The sequence below is a fragment of the Pituophis catenifer genome, unplaced genomic scaffold (assembly GCF_029215685.1).
Source record: "Pituophis catenifer annectens isolate HBS135680 unplaced genomic scaffold, rPitCat1.0.hap2 SCAF_6, whole genome shotgun sequence".
Classification (NCBI taxonomy): Eukaryota; Metazoa; Chordata; class Lepidosauria; order Squamata; family Colubridae; genus Pituophis; species Pituophis catenifer.
The window spans coordinates 81,132,359-81,158,397 of NW_027256886.1; the positions used below are offsets into that span (position 1 = coordinate 81,132,359).

General features: G+C 42.1%; 1 protein-coding gene across 27 annotated transcripts in view; it reads right to left on the reverse strand.

Annotated features, from left to right (window-relative positions):
- SORBS1 (sorbin and SH3 domain containing 1) overlaps window positions 1–22,662 on the reverse strand; it is an 88,713-nt gene extending 66,051 nt beyond the window's left edge. For 24 of the 27 annotated variants that reach the window (XM_070946161.1, XM_070946154.1, XM_070946160.1 and 21 more), the window contains exons 1-5: window positions 22,615–22,662; window positions 15,809–15,868; window positions 9,637–9,759; window positions 2,385–2,423; window positions 2,155–2,255 (exon numbers count right to left, since the gene is read on the reverse strand). In XM_070946161.1, the coding sequence (XP_070802262.1) occupies window positions 2,155–2,255; window positions 2,385–2,423; window positions 9,637–9,759; window positions 15,809–15,868; window positions 22,615–22,624 (333 nt within the window). In that variant the 5' untranslated portion in view covers window positions 22,625–22,662. Of the gene's footprint in view, window positions 1–2,154; window positions 2,256–2,384; window positions 2,424–2,576; window positions 2,622–2,725; window positions 2,762–9,636; window positions 9,760–15,808; window positions 15,869–22,614 lie in introns of those variants that run through there. The other 3 variants (XM_070946156.1, XM_070946157.1, XM_070946155.1) reach the window with 3 other exon arrangements.
- Window positions 22,663–26,039: the final 3,377 nt, after the last annotated feature.

The window sequence follows — 26,039 nt, forward strand, 5'->3', positions numbered from 1 at the left end:
TCATAATCAATCAACAGAGCAACTTAAATTACCCTCTATCCTCACATAATGGCACCTTGTGCCAGCTGCTACATTTTATCCTTATCTAAAATAGAAAGAAGTATTAGAAATAAAACTATGTTCTTTGTTGCATCTCCTGTCCTGTATGCTACTGAGAAAAATTTGGTGTTTTTTTGTGTTTTATAAAAAAATCATATACCCAGGGTCAGCCTAGGCCCTAGGGCCGTGATGGTGAACTTATGGCACACGTGCCACAGGTGGCACACAGAGCCTTCTCTGAGGGCACGCCAGCCGTCGCCCCAGCCCAGCTCCACCGCGCATGCGTGTGTGCCTCCCGCTGGCCAGCTGGTCTTTGGGGGACGCGTACACGCATGCGCGGAGGGCGCATGTGCAGAGGTGCAGGAGGCTTTCCAGGCCCAAAACGGGGCACCGGGGGGGGGGCTAGCATGGCCCTCCCACACCCGGTTTTGGGCCTGGAAAGCCTCCTGCACCAACCTGGAAGCCAAAATGGGGCACGGGGGCAGGGCGCATGCGCAGGGAGTGCTCGCATTGAATTTGGCGGGTTCTGGCATGTGCATGTGCATTCGCGTGCATGCGCGCATGCTTTGGGCACTCAGCACCAAAAAGGTTAACCATCACCGTCCTAAGGGCTTTGTGTGCTCAATTTGCAAAGGAGTCCTTGGGGTTTCCACAAAATGCAAAATTTGATGAGAAACTAGAAAGTGTAGAGAAGGACATGAAAAATAGTAAGCTTAGAGGCCAAATCCCACGAAGAAGAGTTAAAGGAACTAGTTATGTTGAGCTAAAAAAAAAAAAAGCGAAGGGGAGACACTCAAAGGCTATCATAGGAAAGAAGTTGTGGATATAATTTCAATAGTGCCCAAGAATACAACAAGAAGTTTTAAGGACAGTTGTCTAAATGTGACCTAAGGAGGAATTTCCTGACCCTATTAAAAACAGTGGAATAGCCTGCCTTGGAGTCAGGGGTGCTGCAACCAGGTTTTCAAGCAAAGGTTTGACAGCCATTTGTCTAAGATGGCCTGAGAATTCTACCCCTAGATGGATTGCACCAGGGTCTCTTCGAACCCTAGAATTCTATATAAAATAGAGTACAATATGCTTTCATAACAACTAACTGAAAACACCAAGGATGCATTAACAAAATGTATCTGATTAAATGTGAATCTCATATCCGAATGTGATAAACTATGGTTTCTCCTAAATAATCTAAAACAAAATTGCATTCGGTTAAAGCTATTTTTTCATTACTATGTAATAAATTCATACTTTTATTGCCAAAGCCAAACAAGCCAAGAGAAATTGAGGCTCTAAGAAAAAATTGTAAAGAATATTTAAATAGAATTGGACACAGAACCACGGAATGATCTGCCGCTTCTTACACTGCAGTGAAATAAATCTTGTTAGAACTTATTTCTACAATGAATCTTTCCGATATCAAAACTCTCAGATTTAGAAGCAAATTATATAGATTTGATCACAATAACAGTGTAATTAGACCAGAAGAAGGTTAACGACTGGGAGAGAAAAAAGGGAAGGAAGAGGCCCTCCTCTATGTTATTATGATGATTAAGATTATGATTCTCAGAAGGCATATTCTGGAAAGTAGGCAAATCATAATCAAGATTCCAAGTTTATTCTTTTCTGTATTCCAGGCAAACCTAGAATACAGTGGACCAAGTACAGAAGGATTTCTTAACTGAGTTCATGCCTGATGAAACAACTCAGTAGTGAGTTGCAAATCCTGTTGCTACAGGTTCGCTCGTGGGGCGCGCACATACTTGCGCAATGCTTCTGTGCATGCGCAGAAACGTTTGCACATGCGCAGAAGCATCTGGGTGGGTAGGCGGAGCCTCCCGCCACCGCCACTACCGGTTCGCCCAATCCGGAGCGAACCGATAGCAACCCACCACTGCAACAACTGAATAAATAATTTTGGAAATACTAAATCATGAAAACTAACCAACCGAGAAACAACTTTGTTCATTTTTTTTTTTTTAAAGATACCCATTTCAAAAAGTAATATTCTTTGGGTGTAAATACAAATTACTAAAATTACAAGTCAGAGGTCCATCTAAGACACACGCATCCCTCGCTATTCACACCCATCTAGGCTTTGAGTTGTTAGCTACTTACGCGTGGCTTGCTCTCCAAGAGGTTCGGTCTCACACTCCAGTAATCCTTCACAGACAGAATCTCCCTATTTGAGTCAACACCAGAAGGTCTTCTCCAGCCATCTGCAAAATGAAGACTTTCGGATTATTTAAACAATACTTAACGGTGAACATTTACGCTTGCATAAACATCAGATTTATTTATTTTTCTTTTGAGGAAATAGTAAAAAAACTGAAGCCTTAAATAATTACCTGGTTGGTTGGTTTCTTCTTGGTGTTCGGCTGAATGAACTGGTGACAAGTATCAGAGAGAATAAGAAAGGAGGAAAAGACATCATATTTTAATACACGCAGAGAAGAGCAGAAAAGTGGACTACTTCATTTTGCGCATGGAACACTTTCTGTCTAATTCCCATAGAAACATGACTCCTTACAACGCCTGACCTTTACAAACACAAAGCCATAGTTCAGCGGAGTGAAGAAACAATTGTTCACTGACATTTCATTCTAGCGGACAAAAAGGCAGCCAGAGTTCTCAGTAAGAATTTCAAATGCCACACATGATTGCAAATGGAAGATTTTCAATATTTAACCTATGATGCAGGCCCGGAGCGGAAAATGTATCTGTCCTTCATTAGCCTTGCCAGATAAGATGATTGAGAGCCACAAACAAGCAAGTGCATTTAAAAGCACCGATATATCACATGCTATCTTTGTGGAGCTGCAGCAAGAACACGAAGCATAGTTTTAACACTTTAAATGCTTGCCTTGTTTATACTGCTCTGAAATCATAAACAGTGAAATCTTACAAACTCTCGTTTTTTTTGTCGCTAGAAATATTATCACAGCATTGCAGATTTCTTAGCTAGATTTCAGGCAAGTTTATGGTTTTCTTTTTTTTCTTTTTTTTTGGGGGGGGTTGTTTGTTTTTTAACTCCTTCTGACATTTTTCTGTATTTGATGATTTTGGCATTTGATGATCTTTCCCACCCTTCTCAAAATATGAGAAAAATAATCTTCCTAGCTCAGCAGCACACTTTTCAAAACACAACTAAGAGAATAAAGCACAAGAAGCCCATTTCCATGGTTGGAAATATTACTTTTGGGCTGCTGGAAATGTATAGAAAGAGCATGGGGGGGAAAAGGACAACCAGCAGCAGCATGAAGGAGGAAACTGCATAGTAATATTGTAGAACCTGAAAAATCAGACGTGATTGACTTTTCTGGACCACTGACCAACAGTTAATTTTATGTCATGCCCTTAAAAATAGTCAAAGGCCAAAAGGACACACATAGAGAGAATAAGAGAGCTGAGCACAAATAGTACTAATTTACAGCTTAAATAAACAGACCTTCTTCATTCCCCCAATATTAATTGGATTATTCCAAAAAGTTAAGAAGGTCGTGAAAACTTTAGTAGTAAAGGCAGTACTTTATTAATATATAATTACTATTTATTTTCTGTACTATTTTTATTTTATTTATTTTTTACTGTTGTTCTGTTGCCCAGTAATTGCTTCCTTAAGATAAATTGTTCCAAACCATTAAGGAAAGGGGGGGGGGGGCAAGGATGAAAACGTACATTTTGGAAGATAAACTGATTGGTTAAAAAACAAAATATGGCTAAACTGAATATACTAATATAATTAGTCTGTAGGTATTAGATTTACACCGTTTTTCATTTCCATTTTCTCTTACTTTAAACCTTACAGCAGGGATATCAAACTCAATTTCATTGAGGGCCGCATCAGGGTTGTGTTTGACCTCGTGGGGGGGGGCACGCTGGATGTGGTCAGGGTGGGGTAGCAGCTCCTCATTTGTGTCAGGGGCATGAGTACTCTGCTAGTGAAAATGGGCTCCCGAGGTCCATTTTTGGCTGCAATGGCTTCCTGCAACCCTCTGCCAGCAAAAACTGAGCTCGGGAGGCCCGCTCTGTTTTTGCTGGCAGAGGCACCGCGGGCCAGTCCTTTGCTGTATCCAGGGTGGCCCCGCGGGCCAGATCTAAGCACCCTGTGGGCCAGATCTGGCCCCCAAGCCTTCAGTTTGACACCCCTGCCTTACAGAAGTTGTTTTCAGGGATTTGTCAATGGCAGTCATCAGTAAATGCCAATGTTGCTGCTGATTTGGGACAGGACATGAAAAGCACAACTTGGGTTAGGGGGACAGAGAAGGAGGCACCTGTGGCCTCTAAGCTCTCCTCTCTAGGGAAGTTGGAAATGGAATATGAAAGAAGCATAAAGAAGAAAAAGAGAGGAAAGGAGAGAGAAACCCTCACTGGATTTTTGTGAGGATAATATACCATATTTTTCGGAGTATAAGACATACTTTTTCCCCCCTAAAAGGGGGTGAAAAATTGGGTGCGTCTTATACACTGAATGTAGCCATGCCCACCCACTGGCCCCCACCCTTTGGCCTCTGCCTCCCAGCAATTTACCTCCTTGCAGCAAGCAGCAAACTGCGAGCAGCCTGTTTCAGCTTCAGCTCAGCCTGATTAGCACAAGTAGTTGATTGTCGATTGGATCAGCCTCCCGACCCTCAACTGTTTCAGGCTGCAGGGATTGCCATTGCCTATTGCCACACCGGCGGTAAATTGCTGGGAAGCAGATTTTTTTTTTTTCTTGTGCTAATCAGGCTGTGCTGAAAATGAAAATGAAACTAAAGCAGGCTGTTTGCTGTTTGCTGCAACAAGGCAAATTGCTGGGAGGCAGAGGCAGATTTTTTTTTCTTGTTTTCAAGAAAAAAACCCAAAAAAAGGTAGGTGCATCTTATAGTCTGGAGCGTCTTGTATTCTGAAAAATACGGTAAATGTCCCTTGATTAGTTGAGATACTATCATACGTAACAGCAAGTGCAAATCCATGATCAAGCTTCCAATTTAGCACCTGGCCTACAAGGAAATCAACAAAAAAATATTTAATAGCAAGAATTTTACACCACTATCTGCCTAACTCTGCATATAGTTAATGATTTAACAGAATTGGGTGATAAAGGGGGCAGTAAAGAAAAATGTAGCCTACTGATTCAGTAGTAAAGTTACAACAGAAGGGTTTAGCAGACATTGGTCATAACAGACAAAAGACAATAACAGACAATAGTGTCCATACACTATCCACTTTTGTGCATGAATGAAGTTTCATTTGTCTTTTCATGCATGAATAAATTAAAATAAATTACATTTGCCTGCATAAAATTCCACTCCCATTTTACAAATGCATATGCATGCATAGAATTCTGTGAGCTGAAGTCCACACATGTTCTTTATTAACCTTACTATAACTGAAACAGATGGCTAAATACTTTAACAGGACACTGTGGATGTCAGTGCCATGATTAAAGAAATCCATTTCCTACATTACCACATGCCTAGGGAGAATTATGATTATGGGATGGGCAGCAGCTGCTATAGCATGTTATTGTCCCCAGCAGCTATGTAGTAGTTGGCAGGGTCAAGCCGACTTGCTAGGGCTACTTGCTAACTATGAGAAGGCGTCACAGAAGGACAGGGAGTATGACTTTTAACATTATTAATTCATGACCAGAGATTTAAAAAAAAAAACCTCCCCATGGAGAAGATTGCAGAAGGAAATTGATGATAATATTCTAATATTTCTCTATAAATTAGAAAAAGATAAAAGCAGTAAACATATCCAATTTCAGTGCTCAGAGTCGTCTAATACCAATGGCAATTTAGCAAAAACATTGCCAGTGGAGAAATCAGCAAGCAAACAGCAAAGAACTTTCCAATCAGTCTACTCAAAGGGTAAGAAAGGATTATGAATTTTGCTTTGTGTGATAAGAAGGAGCAGTGATGAAAAATGTGGCTTATTGATTCAGCTGTGGAGTCATCATCACACACACATGTCCCTTTTATCAACACGGAAGGTAAGGTAATGAACCCTGCCAATTTGAATGCTTTTTTGGGGATATAGGACAGTGTTGCCGAAATGAGCGCGCACACATGTGCACGGGGAAACACTGCAAACTGGAAGAGCAGCTCCCTGGCGCGCACGCGTGGGAGTGCCGGAAACTGGAAGAGCAGTTCCTCTGCACACAGGTGAGCATCAGGAAGCTGAGCTTCCGGTTTCCAGCAGGCACATGCATGCCAGTCACCTGGTCTTCCAGTTTCTGGCGTGCATGCGCATGTGAAGACAGCTGACCACATGAGCACACCAGAAACAGGAAGCTCAGCTTCCCCGCACACACCTGCGCGCCGGGAAGCTGCTCTTCTGGTTTCCAGCACTCCCACGCGTGTTAAGACCAGCTGGTCGGTGCGCATGTGCACACCGGAACCCTGAAGAGCAACAGGCAACGGCTGGCGTGGCCAGAGAGATGGCTCTGCGTGCCACTTCCGGCACACGTGCCATAGGTTCGCCATCACTGATATAGGAGAAGCAAGTCTATAAAGATAACAGAGAAATATGAAAAGGCTATGAAAGAGGCCTTTGGGCAGTAACATGGAAAATAAGAATAGCAAGAGTAATATATAGTGGAAATAAAGAGTGCAGGGGAATATATGGAATACTGGTGGTTCACCACTGAACAGTGAGTAACACAAGGATATGTGTTTCCCCTTGGCGATTACTTATGCATACAGAATGGTTGTGGTAATGTTAACACCATATTCGTTGAGATATGAAAGTGTATACTTCTATGTGCAGATGATCCGGTGTTCTTTGCCAAGAACCTGAATGATTTTCAGCCAATAGAAAGTAGCATAGGGGAGCAGTGCAACAAGGATTATGAAGCTGCTCTTCATGTATTGAAGTTGCACTTGACAGAAACATTGAAGTGTACAATTGCAAGTTATACATAAATGGTGAAAAATTAGAGCAAGTAAATTATTACTATGGTATAATGTTTACTGAAGAAGGGAAAACTGAGAAGTGTTAATTTCTATTTTTAAACTTTAAATGGGAAATATGAAATCCATTCCAAGAAATGCATTTATTAAACATTCACACCAATGGTGGTATTCAACCAGTTCTATCCAGTTCGGGCGAACCGATAGCAGGAGGCTCCGCCCACCCACCTGGATGTTATCACGTCCTGTTTTTGATGCTCTGCACATGCACAGAAGGTCCTGTGCATGCGCAGAGATGTCATGCGCAAGCGAAGCAGGAGAGCGCACAGTCTCACATTTGCGAACTGGTAGCAAAGGTAAGTCAGTCTTAGACTTTAAGAGAACTGACTTCAACACACTGATAGTTTAGGAAGGATTTCAGGGATGGAAATCCTAAAGGGGAAAACAACTCAAGATGCTTGGGAAACTGAAAAATGAGATTATAAAAGCCCAATCAAACACAATTCCACAGAGAAAGAAAAACAAGAGACCCCAGATATGGCCAGCATAGTTTCACAAAGAACTCTCTGACAAACGGAGAGGGGGGAAAAAGGGCAAATATAAAAAAATGGAAAGAGGAACATATAACTAAAACACACTACCAACAAATAACCCAAATCTGTGAGGACGAAGTCAAGAAAGCTAAGGCTCAAAATGAACTAAGACATGCAACAAATGCCCAAAATAATTTTAGAAATGTTTCTTTCAACATGTAAAAAAGAAAAAAAAAAGTCAAGGAAATGATTGGTCCACTCTTGAGAGAAGATGGCAAGGAAGTAACAGGAAGCAGGAAGAAAATGGAATTGCTTAATTAATTGACAAAGTAGACCACAGTCTACTTAGTAAACAGAATATGGAATAGACAGTACCACCACCAAATGGATTCACAACTGGCTGACCAACCACACTCAGGGGGTAGTCCTCAATGGAACTACATCTAGAGGGAAGCATGCAGTGGGGTACCTCAAGTTCTGTCTTAGGCCCAGTGTTCTTCCAACATCTTCATAAATGATCTAAATGAGGGGATAGAAGAGTAACTCATCACATTTTTAAATGACACCAAGCTGGGGGCAATAGCTAACCCTGTAAATGATAGATTCAATTCAGAAGACCTTGAGAGACTTGAACACTGAGCCGTATCCAACAAAATTCAATTCAGTGGTGAGCAAAGTTCTACACATAGGCAGGAAAACCAAATGCAGAGATACAGACCTGATGTTACCTGGCTCAATAGTAGCAACTATGAGAGGGACCTATGATATAAAAATGTCAAGACCTTAGAAAGAGTGCAGAGAAGAGCAAGAAAGGTGATAAGGGGTCTGTAGGCTAAACGATATGAGAAAACTAGGTATGTCTAGTCTGATAGCAGTCTTCCAGTACTGAAGGGGATGTCATAGAGAAGAAGAGGTTGACTATTCTCCAAAACACCCAAGGGCAGGTCAAGAAATAACAGGTGGAAGGGAGATCCAACCTAGAGCTGAGGAGAATTTTCCTGACAGTGAGAACAATTAAACAGTGGAAAGACTTGCCTCCAGAAACTGAGAGCTCCATCACTGGAAGTTTTCAAGAAGAAACTGGATAGCTATTTGTCCAGAATGGTATAGGGTTTCTTGCGTAAGCAGGGCGTTGGACTAGAAAACATCCAAGGTCTCTTCCAACCCTATTATTCTATGTTCTATGAATTGATGATTTATGGATTTGGGTCAGTGAGGAAAGGAAAAGAATAAAATAGCAACTGATAGAAATAAGCACAGGAATCATAATTCTATGTTTTCTTTCTTTTTTCTTTTCATACTTTTATTTTTTATATACTATATACTAAAAATTCTATTTTAAAAAAAGTACGAATACGTGAATGGATGTTGAAGAAAAAAGGATAGCTTGAAAGATTACAAAGTAAGGAGAGGCGTTACGTGAATGGAACTAATATACAGTAAGCTACATTGAATTAAATTTTCTTTCTTCATCTTCTGCCTTCAGTTTCTTCACTCCTTTTTTCTACACTTTGTATAGTAGTGCTAACCCAGAAATGAACAGTGCGATGACTCTATGTCATGATTACAAAAATATCCTAGAGAATGGCATGTCCTGCTCAGTACCCATTTAAATATTCTTGCTCAGAGTTTGTTTACTATAATTATATATATATCTTTCTAAGAGAACACAACAAAATGCCATTGTAGTGAGAGATCATAACCATTCAAGTAGAAGATATTTCCCCTTCCCACAAAAGATCAGTAGAATAAAAACAGAATCTCTTGAGCTTCTATGTAAATTGCCTTTTAAAACATTACCTTAATGTGAGTTGTTTTACTAATCCTGAAAGAATGAATTCAAGTATTTTACATAAAGTTAAAATGCACACTTTGAATTTCTGAGACTTTATTCTCATGTCCAAGTGCTGATTCTTTATTTCACTGAAATTTGCATTGTGTTTTTGAAATGTTTCCTCATTTGCAATTATATTCTCTAATCCATCCTTGAAATTCAGCTAAACATTAAATCAATCCAATCCCAGCATGCAAATTTCAGTTAACAATCTACATGCTTTATTTTGGGATTGTACTTTTTAAACCAGGGACTTAACTGTTAACCCAATCAAGGATCAGAGGATCAATTAATCACTTTGCTTTTTTGTGATATGATCTCCCAGACTGGGTCTTACTTTTGGTGTGCTGGATGTCTTGTGTAGACTTTGGATGGCTAACCCGGAGACTCTTCTCAGAAGCTGGAGATGCCCAAAGGGTCACAGCTCCTTTTCCAGTACAGATTTTGCTGGATTCCTGATCTACAGGGGGAGGGAAAGGTAGGAATTTGTTGAGACCTGAAAGTAATTTGAAATCATGATATATACACAATTATTATTTCATTATTAACTTAAAGCAAACTGATTTATTCACGACTCTGCTTAATTTATTTTTCATTCCATGCTTAAGTTTGTGTAATATAAATAGATTACTGTAGCATTTTTGCAGGTTTGTATTCTGCTTTTCTTTCAAGATGGCTGTTCTTCCAATATCATTCTACCCGACTCCATCTTGTCCAGTGGTGAAATGTAAAATTTATTACTACCGGTTCTGTGGGCGTGGCTTGGTGGGGGGAATAATGTGACTGAGTGGGCGTGGCCAACTTTTTTTTTTTTTAACTTTTAAAACCATTTTTTCTACAACCTCTTCGGCCAAAGAGGTTGTAAAAAATATGCTTTTAAAGGCCTCTGATGATCACAGCTGAGCTGCACGATCATCAGAGGCTTTTTTTTTTTACTTTTAAAAGCATTTTTTTGGCCGAAGAGGTTGTAGAAAAAATGCTTTTAAAAATTAAAAAAAAGCCTCTGATGATCACTCAGCTCAGCTGGGCATTGGGGGGGGGCAGGAATTTTTGCTCCCAGTTCTCCGAACCACCCGCCTCCATCACTACCAGATCGGGCGATCCGTTCCGAACCGGGAGCATTTCACCCCTGATCTTGTCCTTATAGCAATCCTATGAGACATGCTAGACTGAGGCTTAGTAATCACCCAACATCAAGAAGCACACACCTTAACTGTGTGAGGATTTGAATATGGTACTCCTCAGTTATAGCCCAACAGTTCAAGAATCAAATTTCCAATATAAATCAAAATATTGAAACTACGAAAGTGGGGAGCAAAGCAAGAATGCTTAGAAAGTAAATACTTGCACTGCATTTTAGAACAATTAATATGAGTCATGATTGTAATTCTTCCCATTCTTCAACCTCTCTGTAATGAATAACAAATGAACTTCTTAAATGGATGAATACAATAGTATTTCCCAAATCAAAGTAGTAAACCTGCACCTTTATTTTAGCACTTCAGCACAAAAATGAACTTATCAAGTACCTTGTGTTTAAGATCTGAACTTTTTGGGTTCAAGTTACCCCATCTTGAGTTAAAAAAATGCTGTTCTGAGTTCATCAAACGTATTCCATCAAGGATTGGAATACTTTCAGAAATACTGCAATCATTTCAAATTTAAACCAACCATTATAATATTAAAACAAGGCATTTTAAACTTGAAAAATATGAAATTCAAAAACTTTTGAATATTTCCTCATATAATATTTATTTCTAGTCTCTTTTGTCAATTTTTAAGTTATGCTTACTTATTGCCATATGTCCAGTGCATTTTTAACTACTCAGCTCTTCTAAAGTTCAAGCCAAACCAGACTTAAAATGTGGATGAAATTGAATCCATTCAATTCCTTATGGATTTTCAATTTTACCCCGTGGGAGCCACCTGAAACTACCATCAAATCATAAACCTCATCCACCTAATATGCATTGAACTATTACTTGTGATTCCAACGGTATTTTGCACCACCATACTACAGGCAGGGGTGGGCTTCAAAAATTTTAGCAAGGGGTTCTCTGCCTGGTTGCTGGGTGGGTGTGGCCATGGTGGGTGTGGCCTAATCGGCCTCCTGCACCACAGTGGGGGGGATGTTTGCCCTCCCCGGGCTCTGGAGGCCCTCTGGAGGCCGGAAACGTAGGCCCATTTTTTCACCCTGCCTGAGCCTCCATGCGCACCCTGCACCTACCTGCATCCAAAACGGGCCGCATGGGGACTCCTGGGAGGGGAAGAGTGGGGTGGGCGGGGCCAGACAGGAGTGGGATTTGGGGGTTCTCCGAACTGCACAGAATTTTAGCTAGCGGTTCTCCCGAACCCCTGCAAACCCCCAGCAGCCCAGCCCTGACTACAGGACTATGGTACTGTGGCACAAATATTCACACATTTTCATAGTTTTAATATGGAATTCATCTTAAAATACTATTCATTTTATTTTCATTTCATTTTATTAGATTTCTATACCGCCCTACTCCCAAAGGACTCAGGGCGGTGCACAGCCAAACAATAAAAACACATACAATACAAAATTTAAAAAATAGAATAAAATCAAATTAAATAATTTTGGCCCCGACAAATTTAAAACCCCAAACTTTTAAAACCAATTTAAAATTGAATATATAAATACTAAAAGATATTTAAAATTTTAAAAATCTTTATAAAAGAGGGGGAAAATTAGGCCAGGCCGGCCTGGTGAAATAGTAAGGTCTTTAAGGCGCGGCGGAAGGTGCGCAGATCCGGGATCCTCCGTATCTCTGGGGGGAGCTCGTTCCAGATAGTAGGTGCCCCCACAGAGAAGGCTCTCCCCCTGGGGGCCACCAGTCGGCATTGTTTGGCTGACGGCACCCGGAGGAGCCCCTCTCTATGGGAGCGTACCGGCCGGTGGGAGGCCATTGGTGGTAGTAGGCGGTCCCGCAAGTACCCGGGTCCTAAGCCATGGAGCGCTTTAAAGGTGGTAACCAAAACCTTGAAGCGCACCCGGAAGACCACCGGGAGCCAGTGCAGCTCGCGCAGGAGGGGTGTTACATGGGAACGCCATGTCGCTCCCATTACCACCCGTGCGGCCGCCCTCTGCGCCAGTTGGAGCCTCCGGGTGCTCCTCAAGGGGAGCCCCATGTAGAGAGCATTGCAATAGTCCAGGCGGGAGGTGACAAGGGCATGAGTGACCGTGTGTAACGAGTCCCGATCCAGAAAGGGACGCAACTGGCGAATCAGGCGAACCTGATGAAAAATCCTCCCGGTCACGGCCGTCAAGTGCTCTTCTAAAGACAGCCGTGAATCCAGGAGGACGCCCAAGTTGCGAGCCCTCTCCGTGGGGGCCAATGATTCGCCCCCAATAGTCAGTGATGGCGTCAACTGACTATATCGGGACGTCGGAAACCACAGCCACTCAGTCTTGGATGGGTTGAGCCTGAGCCTGTTCCTCCCCATCCAGATCCGTACGGCCTCCAGGCACCAGGACATCACTTCAAGGGCATCGTTGGGGTGATCCAGGGTGGAGATGTACAGCTGGGTGTCGTCAGCGTACTGATGGTACTCCACCCCGAAACCACGGATGATCTCGCCCAGCGGCTTCACATAAATGTTGAACAGGAGAGGCGAGAGGACTGACCCTTGTGGCACCCCACATATGAGGGGCCTCGGGGTCGACCTCTGTCCCCCTGTCAACACAGACTGCGACCGGTCAAGGAGAGAACGGAGGAGAACCACCGCAACACAGTGCCTCCCACCCCCAACTCTTCCAACCGGTGCAGCATGATACCATGGTCGATGGTATCAAAAGCCGCTGAGAGATCTAACAGGACCAGGACAGAGGAGCACCCCCTGTCCCGAGCCCTCCAGAGATCATCAACCAATGCGACCAATGCCGTTTCCGTGCTGTACCCGGGCCTGAAGCCCGACTGGAACGGATCCAGATACGTCGTTTCATCCAGGTGCTGGGGGAGCTGTTGCGCGACCACACTCTCAACAACCTTTGCAACAAAGTGAAGGTTGGAGACCGGACAATAATTTACCAACATTGTCGGGTCCAGGGAAGGCTTCTTGAGGAGAGGCCTCACCACCGCCTCTTTCAAGGCGGCGGGAAAGTCACCCTCACCCAACGAAGCATTTATAATCCCCTGGAACCAGCCTCGTGTCACTTCCCGGGAAGCCAGTACTAACCAGGAAGGACACGGGTCCAATAAACAAGTGGTCGCGTTCAGTCTACCCAGAATCCTGTCCACGTCCTCAGGGGTCACAGGATCAAACTCATCCCAGATAACATTCTCAAGACCTGCCCCTGTCTCTCCCCCTGAGACTACCCAGTCGGAGTCCAAATCTTCCCGAATCTGAGTGATTTTGTCATACAGATACTGAACAAAATCCTCGGCTCTACCCTCCAAGGGGTCCTCCCGCGCTTCCTGGTGGAGCAGGGAGCGGGTCACCCTAAAGAGGGCGGCCGGGCGATTATCTGATGACGCAATAAGAGCAGCAAAATAACTACATTTTGCTGCTTTTATCGCCACTAAGTAATTCCTAATGTGGGATCTTACTAGTGTCCGGTCAGATTCAGAAAGACTGGCCCTCCAACTACTCTCTAGGCGTCTTTTCCGGCGCTTCAACTCCCTCAGCTCCTCGGTAAACCAAGGAGCCAATTGAGATCGGCGCCAGGTCAGAGGCCGCAAAGGCACGACCCGATCCAGAGCACCAGCAGCCGCCCTATCCCAGCCGGCCACCAGGTCTCCAGTCGAGGCGTGTGCCAGAACCTCAGGAAATGGCCCAAGCTCCGTCTGGAATCTGTCAGGTTCCATCAGGCGCCTGGGGCGGAACCATCTTACCGGCTCCGCCTCCCTGCGGCGGGGTGCAGCGGTTCGAAAGTCGAGACGAAGGAGAGAGTGATCTGACCATGACAAGGGTTCAGTAACTATATCCCCTATATCAAGATCCCTCAACCACTGTCCAGAGACAAAAACCAGATCCAGCGTGTTTCCCCCTGTGTGGGTAGGGCCATGAATTAACTGGGTCAGGTCCATAGCTGTCATGGAAGCCATGAACTCCCGAGCCATCTCTGACGTCTCACCCACGGACGGCAGGTTGAAATCCCCCATGACCATAAGCTTAGGGGTATCAACCGTCACCGCGGCGATGACGTTGAGTAGCTCGGGCAGGGCTGTTGCCACGTGGCAGGGAGCCAGGGAGCTATCAAATTAAACATCTCGTATCTCTTTTGATTTCCCATCCTTCTAGGCAGTCAGTCACTGTATTAAACTTTGCGCACAGTAAAGGTCCCAAAAAAACTATCTGGGTAGAATAGATAAACAGATAAAAGTTTAAAGTTCTTTACTAACAAAAGCAGACCTGTTTCATCCCAAGCATCAAAGTTTCCAGCAGAGAAGAACTTCTGAAAAGCTGCCTGACCTCCCCCAGAAGAGGTGGACTAGCATGATCCAGATGAATCACTAGATTTTACACATACCTAATTGCTAGACAATGGACTAAAAATAAAATAAGGTAATTCTAACAGTGCCAATATCTATTTTCCCCACTGGTTGATCTTCCCTTTTCTCACATTCTATTGCAACAATACTGCAGTTCTTCCTCTAGATAGCCTTTTAACTGATGGATTTTCCATTCAGTTTTGCTTTGATCTGTCTATCCGTTTATTTATGGTATCTGACTATTCTTTACAGAGCTGCCCATCAGTGACTCTGGGCAGTTTGATTCCATACAAGCAGGACAACTGCTCCATCCAGCAATGGCAAACTGTACCTTGAATTTGATGTGACAGCTAGATGACTTTGGCTGATCTTGAAAAGCTAAGCAAGGTTGGACCGGAGGTGGGTTTCAGGAGGTTCTGACCAGTTCTGGAGAACCGGTAGCGGTAATTTTGAGTAGTTCAGAGAACCAGTAAATACCACCTCTGACTGGCCCCGCCCCCATCTATTCTCTGCCTCCTGAATCCCAGATGATTGGGAGGAAATGAGGATTTTGCAGTAACCTTCCCCTGGATTGGGGAGAGAATGGAGATTTTACAGTATCCTTCCCCTGGAGTGGGAAGGGAATGGAGATTTTACAGTAACCTTCCTCTGGAGTTGGAAGGGAATGGAGATTTTACAGTATCCTTTCCCTGCCATGCCCACCAAGCCATGCCATGTCCACCAAGCCACACCCACAGAACCAGTAGTAAAAAATTTTGAAACCCATCACTGGGTTGGACCTATGCTGATATCGGAACTCAGAGCTGAGAAGAAGACTGGGAAGAATGGGACATGGGACTATCACACAAATTGCAACAAAAACTTCACAGATATGTCAGAAATGATGGATGAGTAGAAGAACACTTCGCCTGCACTCATTTTTTTTCTTAACTTTGAGGAATTAGTATTCACTTTTTCCTGGGAGTTTAATTATGCATATATAAACGTTGTGCATATAATTATACCAAAAAAAACAGCAACTGCTATTGGAAATATCTTTGTTTTGATTCCACAAACCTTTCTCATGTTGATTTATATTCAGTGCTAGTCCATTGACAACATCAGCTTCTTCGGTTTCTGTAAAATTGGCAGATATGATCAGTATAATATTCTCACAATATGGTTACATCGGGTTAGTAAAACAGCTAAACAACTGTACCCACTGCAGGAAAAAAAACAGCAAAAATGCCAAAATCTGGGTAAGAGAAGTTTATGTAGCTGTCATTCTAGAAAGAGGGGTAATTCTAAACTAAATGTCATGTTCCTGCTTAATATTTATACATACCATAGAATAGAATAGAATAACAGAGTTGGAAGGGACCTTGGAGGTCTTCTAGTCCAACCCCCTGCTTAGGAAGGAAACCCTACTGAAACCCTAATGAATGTATTCATTGCTGGTGTTAAACATTTTTATTATCGTGAAAAAGATACAGCAAAAATTAAAACTTGGCCCAAAAATTGGCAGGAAAAACCTGTCAGAGGAAAAAGGAAGCAGACAACAAATTGTAATCCAGTCCACCAAATGCCAAGTCCATTTAACAAGTGCATACCCAGATAACTTCAGTATAATAACATTGTTTCTCGAAATAAGGAAGTCTTGGGACATTCTGTGATACAGAAGCTAATCTACATGAGGATTTGGTGACAATTTGTTCACAGATGTAACAATGAACCTTAAGGTGGCTGCTGAAGGGTGTGGAACAGAGGTTCTAAGAAAAAGGAAAGTTTGCAATCCTCTGGGAGGAGACTTGATGAGAGGAAAAACTTATCATTTGTCCATCTGGTTCCATCTCCAAAACTCTTTTCTATCAGATAACCTAGCTTTTGGGGTCCTAGGTTGACCAATGCCAACACTTGGGCTTCCTGGTGCTGAATCAGATTTTCTTTTTCTTGTTACCCCATCATGGTTGACTCAAGACTTCTGATAGCACTGCGGATCAGGCTGCCATTAAAGCCAAGGTGCCCATTTTATGTATGTATGGGACAGCGGTGAAATGCACTGATCTTTGCTACCGGTTTCGGAATGTGAGCGCTGCGCGCCCCCTCTGTACATGCACAGTGGGTAAAAAACAGGACGTAATGACGTCCCAGCAGGTGGGCAGAGCCTCCCGCCGCCAGCGCTACCGGTTCGAGCGAGCCAGATAGATCCAGCTGGATTTCACCATTGGTATGGGAGAGTATATACATATGACAGCAGACAGTTCTGAAAGTGTGGGCATCTATTTCAAGTGCATCTAATTTGGAAGAACGTATCGCAGGAAGAAAGGAACAGGAAACACTCTGGGAGCAATTCTTAAGATTACTAGTAGAAATGGAGCAGAGTGGATAAAAGGTGAGAAGTCTCACCTTTTATCAATTTTCAGCCTGACAGAAGAAATGACGATGACAAGAAAAATGTCTTCTGTATTCTACAATGCATGTCAGCTGGAGTTGCTGGTAAAATAGCGTCTCATCCAAATCTTAATCTATATATTAAAAAATTTGTGTGTGTGTGTGTGTGTGTGTGTGTGTGTGTGTGTGTGTGTGTGTGTGTGTGTGTGTTCAAGCATAACTCTGGAACGCCTCGAGCAATTTCAACCAAACTTGGTATACAGATGACTTACTCTCTGGAGAGAAATACCGTGGGGGTAAGACATCTCGGGGTGTGTGTTCTGTTAAGATACAGCCTGTTGTGCCTTAAAATGGCTTCTACTGCACTGCCTTAAAATGGCTTCTACTGTACAGAACAGTGGAGTTACCACGGTAATGGCTTCACAGTACTCCACAAGGAGGCTCCCTCTGGTAAAGGGGAAAATCCAACATTAGAAATTACGTTTGGTCCGGACATTTTCAACAAGGCTTTGATGTTCAATAAAACATTACAACAACTCGGCCTGCCTGCACCACTACGAGACCGACACAACATACATTCGTGTAATCACGCAGATTACATACGAGAAAAGAACTATAATGTCGAACAGCTTAGTACATATATCGGGGACAAGAAGCCACTTCTAAATCAAAATCAGACAAAAGCATACCAAATGATTGTGGATCCGCTAGTAAAACAACAACGTGGTATCATTTTACTTGAAGTTTCTGGGGCACAGGAAAAACATTTTTAACTAATTTAAATCAGGGCTCAGGGTGAAGTTGCTCTTCCTGTCTAATACAGGATTGGGATACATAAATACCCGGGCAACGCCACGTTATCAGCTAGTCCTGAATAAAAATGCTTACTTGGCATGGAACACAGAGGCCTGAAGAGGGAACTAGACGAAGTTAATGTCTCTCACCTCTGTCTGTCTGCCAGGTTTCTCTGTGGCTCAACAAGGAAGTGGAGGAAGGGCCTCAATGCGCCATCCAAAATTCTGCCAATGTGGAATTTCAGTCTTCAGTCCTATTGCTATGGCTGGGAGAGCAAGATGAAGCAATACTCCCTTGCTCTCTAGCAACAGCCCTTGTGAAGCTGTCTATCTGGAATGATCTCAAGAGGTGACTGTGGTGTGACCCAGCCTCTTGTCCTGGGGAAGTTCAATGACCATGCTAAGAATGCCCAATCAAGAGAAGCTAGGCAGCTTGTATCCACCATGCAACTATGGCCATATCTTAATTAGTATCTGACCCTATGCATGCCGTATGGAAAGGTCAGTAAGGCCTGAACCAAAATACCCTTAGGTTAGCATGAAACAAGATCTGTAGATATTCTCACTCACTTTGTGAGGTCAGACAGAAGATCATCAGGCTGCTTATAGTGTGCTGTCAAGTTCATGAAAAGCTACATGGGGTTGAGAAGGGCAGAATGGGGAAAGCCCCGCCTCTTTTGGGCGCATGTCGATACCACATGATCTGAATGCAGAACTCCCAAGTATGGGCTAACCAGTGAAAACTACAATTACTTCTTATAGTCCTGAGAAAAGGCTTCTATGTTTCTGATAATGCAGTCCAGAACTGCATAGGCCTTTTTTAGCTATTGCATATTACTTGCTCATTTTCAGCTGGCATTCCATTAGGATCTATTCACGTCTTCCCATCTTGTGCATTTGAATTCTGTTATACAGGACAGCTCCTAATGCAAGGTGTAAAAGGCTTCATATGGAGCACGTGACAAGAGAAAAGGCCTTCTCGGTAGCCACACTTGTGCTCTGGAAATCTCTACCTTGGGAAGGGAGATTAGCAGATACCTAAACAGAATAACAGACTTGAAAGGGACCTTGGAGGTCTTCAAGTCCAACCCCTGCTTAGGCAGGACACCCTATACCATTTCAAATAAATGGTTGTCCAACATCTTCTTAAAAACTTCCAGTGTTGGAGCATTCGCAACGTCTGGAGGCAAGTTGTTCCACTGATTAATTGTTCGAAATTTCTCCTTAGTTCTAAGTTGCTTCTCTCCTTGATTAGTTTCCACCTGTTGCTTCTTATCCTGCCCTCAGGTGCTTTGGATAATAGCTTGACTCCCTCTTCTTTGTGGCAGCCCCTGAGATATTGGAACACTGCTATCATATCTCCCCTCGTCCTTCTTTTCATTAAACTAGACATATCCAATTCCTGCTACTATTCTTCATGTTTTAGCCTCCAGCCCCCTAATCAACTTTGTTGCACTTCCCTACACTATTCCCAAAGTCTTAACATCTTTTTTATATTGTGGCGATCAAAAGTGAATGCAATATTTCAAGGCATTTATAAAATGGTAGTAACAATGTGATTTTGATTTTATCCCTCTGCTAATGCAACCTAGGACTGCACTGGCTTTTTTGGCAGCTGCAGCACACTGCTGGCTCATACTTAAGTGACTATCCATTAGGACTCCAAGATCCCTCTCGTAGTTACTACTATTGAGCCAAGTACCACCTATTCTATACCTGTACATCTGATTTTTCTAGCCTAAATGTAGAAACTTACTTTTCTCATCACTGAATTTCATTTTTGTTAGATAATGCCTAGTGTTCAAGATCCTTCTGTATCTTAAGCTGATCTTCTGGAATGTTGACTATTCCTACCAGCTTGGTGGTGTTACAGACGTTATGTCGGCCTTGTATGCCACTTTATTCCTCTCTATCATTCAACTCCATTGTTCTGTGATGCATTTCCTGCTTCTCTAGGATGTACCTCTATCTGTTCTTGTTATATGTACTCTTCTACAATGTTGTTTGTTGTTAGTATGAAAAAGGGAAGATATTACAGGTGTTATGTTCGCCTTGTATGCAGCTTTATTCTTCTCTAGCATTCATCTCCGTTGTTTTGTGATGCATTTCCTGCCTCTCTAGGATGTACCTCTATCTGCTCCTACGAGGCACTTCCTGTTCCTTGGGGGCGGGGTATATGTGTGTTCTCAATGATGGCTTGTATAGCATTTTTAACTGCATTTTTATTAAACGGCATGAAACAGGTGTCTTCTGCAAATTTGATGTTCCCCATCCATCCCCTCACTGATGTAGATATCGATGCAGACAGGTAGCCCTCATTCAGTGATCACTTATTCAGTAACCATTCAAAATTCCAACAGCACTGAATGAGGAAATTTTATGACCAGTCCTCACAGTTGCAGCCATTACAGTATCCCTGCAGTCCCTTGCAACTCAGGCATTTGGCAACTAGTTCACAGTTACAATGGTTGCAGCGAACTGCAATCATCTGCAACCTTCACTGCTAGCTTTTGACAAGCAAAGTCAATGGGGAACTTGAGGAAGGCAACAGGAGTTGCAAATAGCAACTACACGAATAAGGAACCCACACAGGATTCACTTAACAATGGCAACTGGAACTGCCACAATTACTATCATAAGTCAGTGTAGTCACGTGACAACATGCTTCATGACTATGTTGCTTAGTGACGGAGTCGCCAGTCCCAATTAAGAGAGGATTATCTGTATTCTACCAATGGGTTAAGACTTCCAACTTTTCTTGTTTAGGAGGATGCTATCTTTTGACTCACTCTGCTTTGTAATTTTTATTATGTATCTCTGCAAATAAGATATTCTAGCCGTTATACACATTACTCAGATGAATCAACTGTGCAAAATGTTCATTAAACAAAACAATTTTTAAAGAATTTTCAGTCATCGTTTTTCCAGTATTCCTTTTAACAGAACAGTGGTTTATCATTTATTATATTTTCAAGACTATACTGTTTAACCATATTTCTCAGTTCGTTTGCATTAAAATGCATTAAAAATCAAACTCCTGCAAGGAGTTCAAACAATAGCAATGGTTTTCAGCAAACAAATTGTTTTATCAGAAAAGAAATTCTAAGTAAGGATAAGTTTGACCCTTCTTACCAAGATGGGAAACGGTTAGTGAAATCACCGTTAACAGCCCCTGGTCCACTAATGAGCTAAATATTTACCACAGTGTGCATAATAATTAACAGATCTTTCATCTTTAGTGTTCAGTTGGGGACTAGCAATTTCTAACATTCTCTTGCATGCTGACAGCTTGATTTCTCTCCCTAATACTGTATGCCCTTTATTAAACTTGCTAATGGAGCACCTAACTGTAACTACATTTGTTGAATGTTTTTAGCACTACCTTTATTTTCGGTTCCATAGCAACATTAACTCACAATACCTCAAAGCAATAAAGGGGCTGAATGACTTTCTATGGTGTACACATTTGTAAAAATGCTGGCTGGGCAAAGCTGTTGTCCTGGACAAACCCACTGAGGACCTTAATAGCTGCCGGGTCCACCTGGAAGAGTGGAGACAAAGAAGAAGAGATGCTGAGTCTCTCTCTTTCTCCCCAGCACATTTCTTTATACTATTTTTAAAATCAGACTTTCTATGGCATTGGAAACAGTTTAGGAAGCCAATGGGATGCCTCGTTTTTACCCTGGGTCCCCAGCTCTGAGTTATAAGCAGTGGTAGGCTGCTACCGGTTCGGACCGGTTCAGGCGAACCAGTAGTTGCGATCGACGCAATCCCGTCCTTTATTGCTCTGTTTTTTGACACCGCAAGCTTATGCGGATGATGCGTGCGAGCGAGTGAATTGCTGTGTTTTTTGATCCCACACACATGTGCGCGCTCACATTTCCGGTGCTGGGCAGTTGGATTGTTCAATTGTTACAGTATGTGACACCCACCTCTGGTTATAACCCTGAGATTGGGGATTGGAGAATCAGCCAGAAGACTTACTGTGTTTTCCCGAAAATAAGACCCTGTCTTATATTTTTTTGAACCCTGAAATAAGCGCTTTGCCTTATTTTCGGGAGGTCTTATTATTTTGGGGCGTGTGGAACAAGATGGGGTTCCTCTTGCTGTCTTACCTGATTTCCAGCTCTGTCTCCCTAACCCTAACCAGAGGAAATGGTGGGGAACATCTGTGCATGCATTTAAATATTTTCGGGGAGGGCTTACTTTCAGGGGGGCTTATTTTAACACATGTGCTCAAAAGCCCGATTGGGCTTATTATCAGGGGATGTCTTATTTTTGAGGAAACAGGGTAGATCTGCAATGGGCTTCTGAACTGCGCCTTTAGGTTGAATTTGTGGCCTATTCCAGTTTCCTATTGAAAATGATCTCCTTTTGACTACTGTTCCCCTATGTTACATCTGGCTTTATATCAGTGAAATACAGACTGCTGTTTCCCACTTGAGGTGCCATTGTAGTAACAGAAATCTCTGGCCGAAACAGCTGTGCATGGAAGCACCTTCCCCCAGCTGTGTTTTCTTACTACTGAAAATAAGAAAGTCTTTATGTATTCGTCATGAATGATGTAACATACATACAATATCTAAGGTCAGAAAGGAGAAATGTCTTCTAGTAGTTGTGCAGATGAATATACTGAATGACATATACTTACAGCTGCTTTTTCCTAGCATTTCAGAACAAAAAGGAAGTCAAACTTACCTGATGTCATGGCACCAAAAGGTCCTGGTTTAGGCACAGGCCAATTTGGATCCTCTCTGTGAATTAAAAAAAAAAAGGAGAATGACATCAACTTATATTATACTTTTAAAAATAAGTTCCATATTGCTAAGATATAAATATGCTCTAAGCTATCCTAAGGTTATCATTGTTACCTTGATAAAAATAACTCATTGGTAAGTATCATCAACTTAGGCCTACTAGATAATGGAAGGATCACTTCAAAGTGCATTTATTGTATTGTACAAAGTGTACTGCACTGTAATTACAAACAGGTTATTTACAGACTTCTAATGGGTAACATTGGATGTGACAGGAAAAAAGATTTAGGAATAACACCTGTAACACCTGTAACAATTATGTAATTATACGTGTAAGAGAAAACCGATGGAAGTTGACAAACTGAGAGCTACAGGACACCTCTTATTATGTTAGTATATTGTATTTATGTATAAATCATATATTATAAATCAGAGGACACCTCCTTTTACAGACACACACAGCCACTTCTGAGAGTCATGAATCCGCATACAGACAGGAGGTTGAACAACTAGCCTCATGGTGCGACCAGAACAATCTGGAACTGAACACACTCAAAACCGTAGAAATGGTGGTAGACTTTAGGAGAAACTCTCCCATACTACTACCTCTTAGACAATACAGTATCAACAGTAAGGTTCTATCATATCTCAAGACCTAAAATAGACACCTAATATCAAAAACGTCATCAAAAAAGCACAACAAAGAATGTTCTTTCTGCACCAACTCAGGAAGCTCAAACTGCCCAAGGAGCTGCTGATCCACTTCTAGAGAGGAATAATTGAGTTTGTCATCTGCACCTCTATAACTGTCTGGTTTGGTTCTGCAACCCAACAAGACAGACACAGACTTCAGAGGATAATTAGAACTGCAAAAAAAAAACCAATTACTACCAGCCTGCCTTCCATTGAAGACCTGTATACTGCACAAGTCAAAAAGAGGGCTGTGAAAATATTTACAGGCCCCTCACATCCTGGACATAAATTATTTCAACTCCTACCCTCAAAATGACATTATAGAGCACACCAGAACTAGACATAAGAACATTTTTTCCCCGAACGCCATCGCTCTGCTAAACAAATAATTCTCTAACACTGTCAAACTGTTCACTAAGTCTGCATTACTATTACTATTAATCTTCTCATCGTTCCTATCACCCATCTCCTCCCACTTATGACTATAACTTGTTGCTGTATCCTTACGATTTATATTGATTGTTTCCTAGTATGATTTGATTGCTTTTTTGTACCCTATGACTATCATTAAGTGTTGTACCTTATGATTCTTGACAAATGTATCTTGTCTTTTTATGTACACTGAGAGCATATGCACCAAAGACAAATTCCTTGTGTGTCCAATCACATTTGGCCAATAAAGAATTCTATTCTATTCTATTCTATTCTATTCTATTCTATTCTATTCTATTCTATTCTATTCTATTCTATTCTATTCTATTCTATTCTATTCTATGAGGAAGCACAGGATTCTAAGAAGCAGACATTCTACCTCAGGACACAAGAAAAACACCTAACAGGAACACAAGCTCTTAAAAAAAAAAACCTACCAAGCAGCCCATTTAAGAAAATGAGGAAGTTTATCAAAGCTTCACCCTGTGGCCGCTATAAATAGCAAGCCACCTCCTGCAAAGATCAGGAATTTAGCAAGCCTCCCACCCTCAATATATGTCCACAGCGTCTCTCCCTCGCCCTCTATAGAAGCAAGCAGGAACACAATTTACGAGAGGAAAGGAAGGAAAGCTATAAAGAGAACTCACATATTTAAATGCCCTGTTAGCATTAGGATAACTCCATTTTCAATTGGGAAGGTAGAGAAGTTGAGTACATGGATAACCTGCAGGTTACTGCTCACTGCACCTTGATAAATACCAGGGTGGATAAAAATCAATGGTTTTTTTAAAAAAAAATTTAAAAAAATCAGATTTTTTTGATTTAAATAGGATTTTTTTGATTTTTATCGAATTTATTTTAATAAAAAACTTTTGGGGTAAAAATCTATCGTAAGATAGTTTTCTATTTAAGATACATAAATAATTTAGTTTATTCAGCATGAAATGGAGCTTAGTTATGTAGCATGAGGCTGTATATTCTGCAACACTGGGACTATCGGTGAGTCAACAGTGGGTCAAAGGAGTAGCAGTGATGACAGTTGCTCTTTAAAAATTATGATTTAAATCGAGTTGATTTAAATCAAGCCTTTTTACTAGTGATTTAAATCATGATTTAAATTGTGATTTAAATCAACTCAATTTAAATCAAATCCACCCTGATAAATACCATACGCAACGTTTATTTCCAGGTGAGCAGGCGAGTAAGTGTGCACATTTAGGGAGGGGCAAGGGAAGAAAGGAACAAGCCATCTTGTCAGAAACGCTTCTCACAACCGGAGGGGTCTGGACGTTGACATTTTAGGGGGAGCATAAGAAGAGGGAGCAGCTATTTAATTTTATTATTAACTGACTGTGCAAGAACTGAATTACAGGATACACTTTTCCCTGCATTTGCCCTGAAGTGTTTGCTGTATTGTGAATGCTTGCATTATGCTGTTGGAAGAAATATCCTTCTGGGTTCAGTTCCAAGTGGGGAAAAAGACACTGGATTCATGGAAGTTGCTTCGAAAGAAGGTTTATTGATGAACAGGATCACATGCCTTGGAGAACTTGGGCGAAAAAAAGGGAAGAGACGCTGAGAGTCCCTGGGTTTTATACCCTCTCTGGCTTTGAACTTCCTGGGGCACAGGAAGAGTATCCTGATTGGTTGCTGTCAGAGGTCATGGCTAGCTTTGTAGGTTGTCTGTGTGCTATGTTTGGTTGAACCTTGCTGGGTGATGCAATGAAGGACAATTAAATGTCTCTGCCTGAAGGAGGTAGATCTTTGTTATGTAGAATGGACTGGCTCAGGCCTTAATAGCCCATTAACAAAGGTGGGGGGGGCTGAGTTTCTGCCTCCCTTTTAGGGAAATATTCTGCCCTTTTAATATTTCCTAATTTTTTTCATTTTTCTAGGAGAGGGGTGGGTGCTAACTTCCTACAATGCTAAGCAATGGAGCTGCTCAAAACAGATGATTTCTGCTCAGAAGTCCCAGAGGTGAAGATCTTCAGATGAGAACGTGACACTGAGATGGAAGTGGGAAAATACCTGGACTGGAGTCTTATAGATGTCTTCCATGGAAAAGCAGAAAAGAATGTTGGTTCAGGAACCATACACGTATGTGCAGAGAATGGGAAATGCTCTCCAGGTGAGCTGTGCAGGTATATGTGAGATCTTACTATTGATAGCCAGTGTCAGAGTAGGACTGGGAGCTTACCCAGGCATTTCTGGGTAACTTTTCTCCCAGACCAGCCTACTATA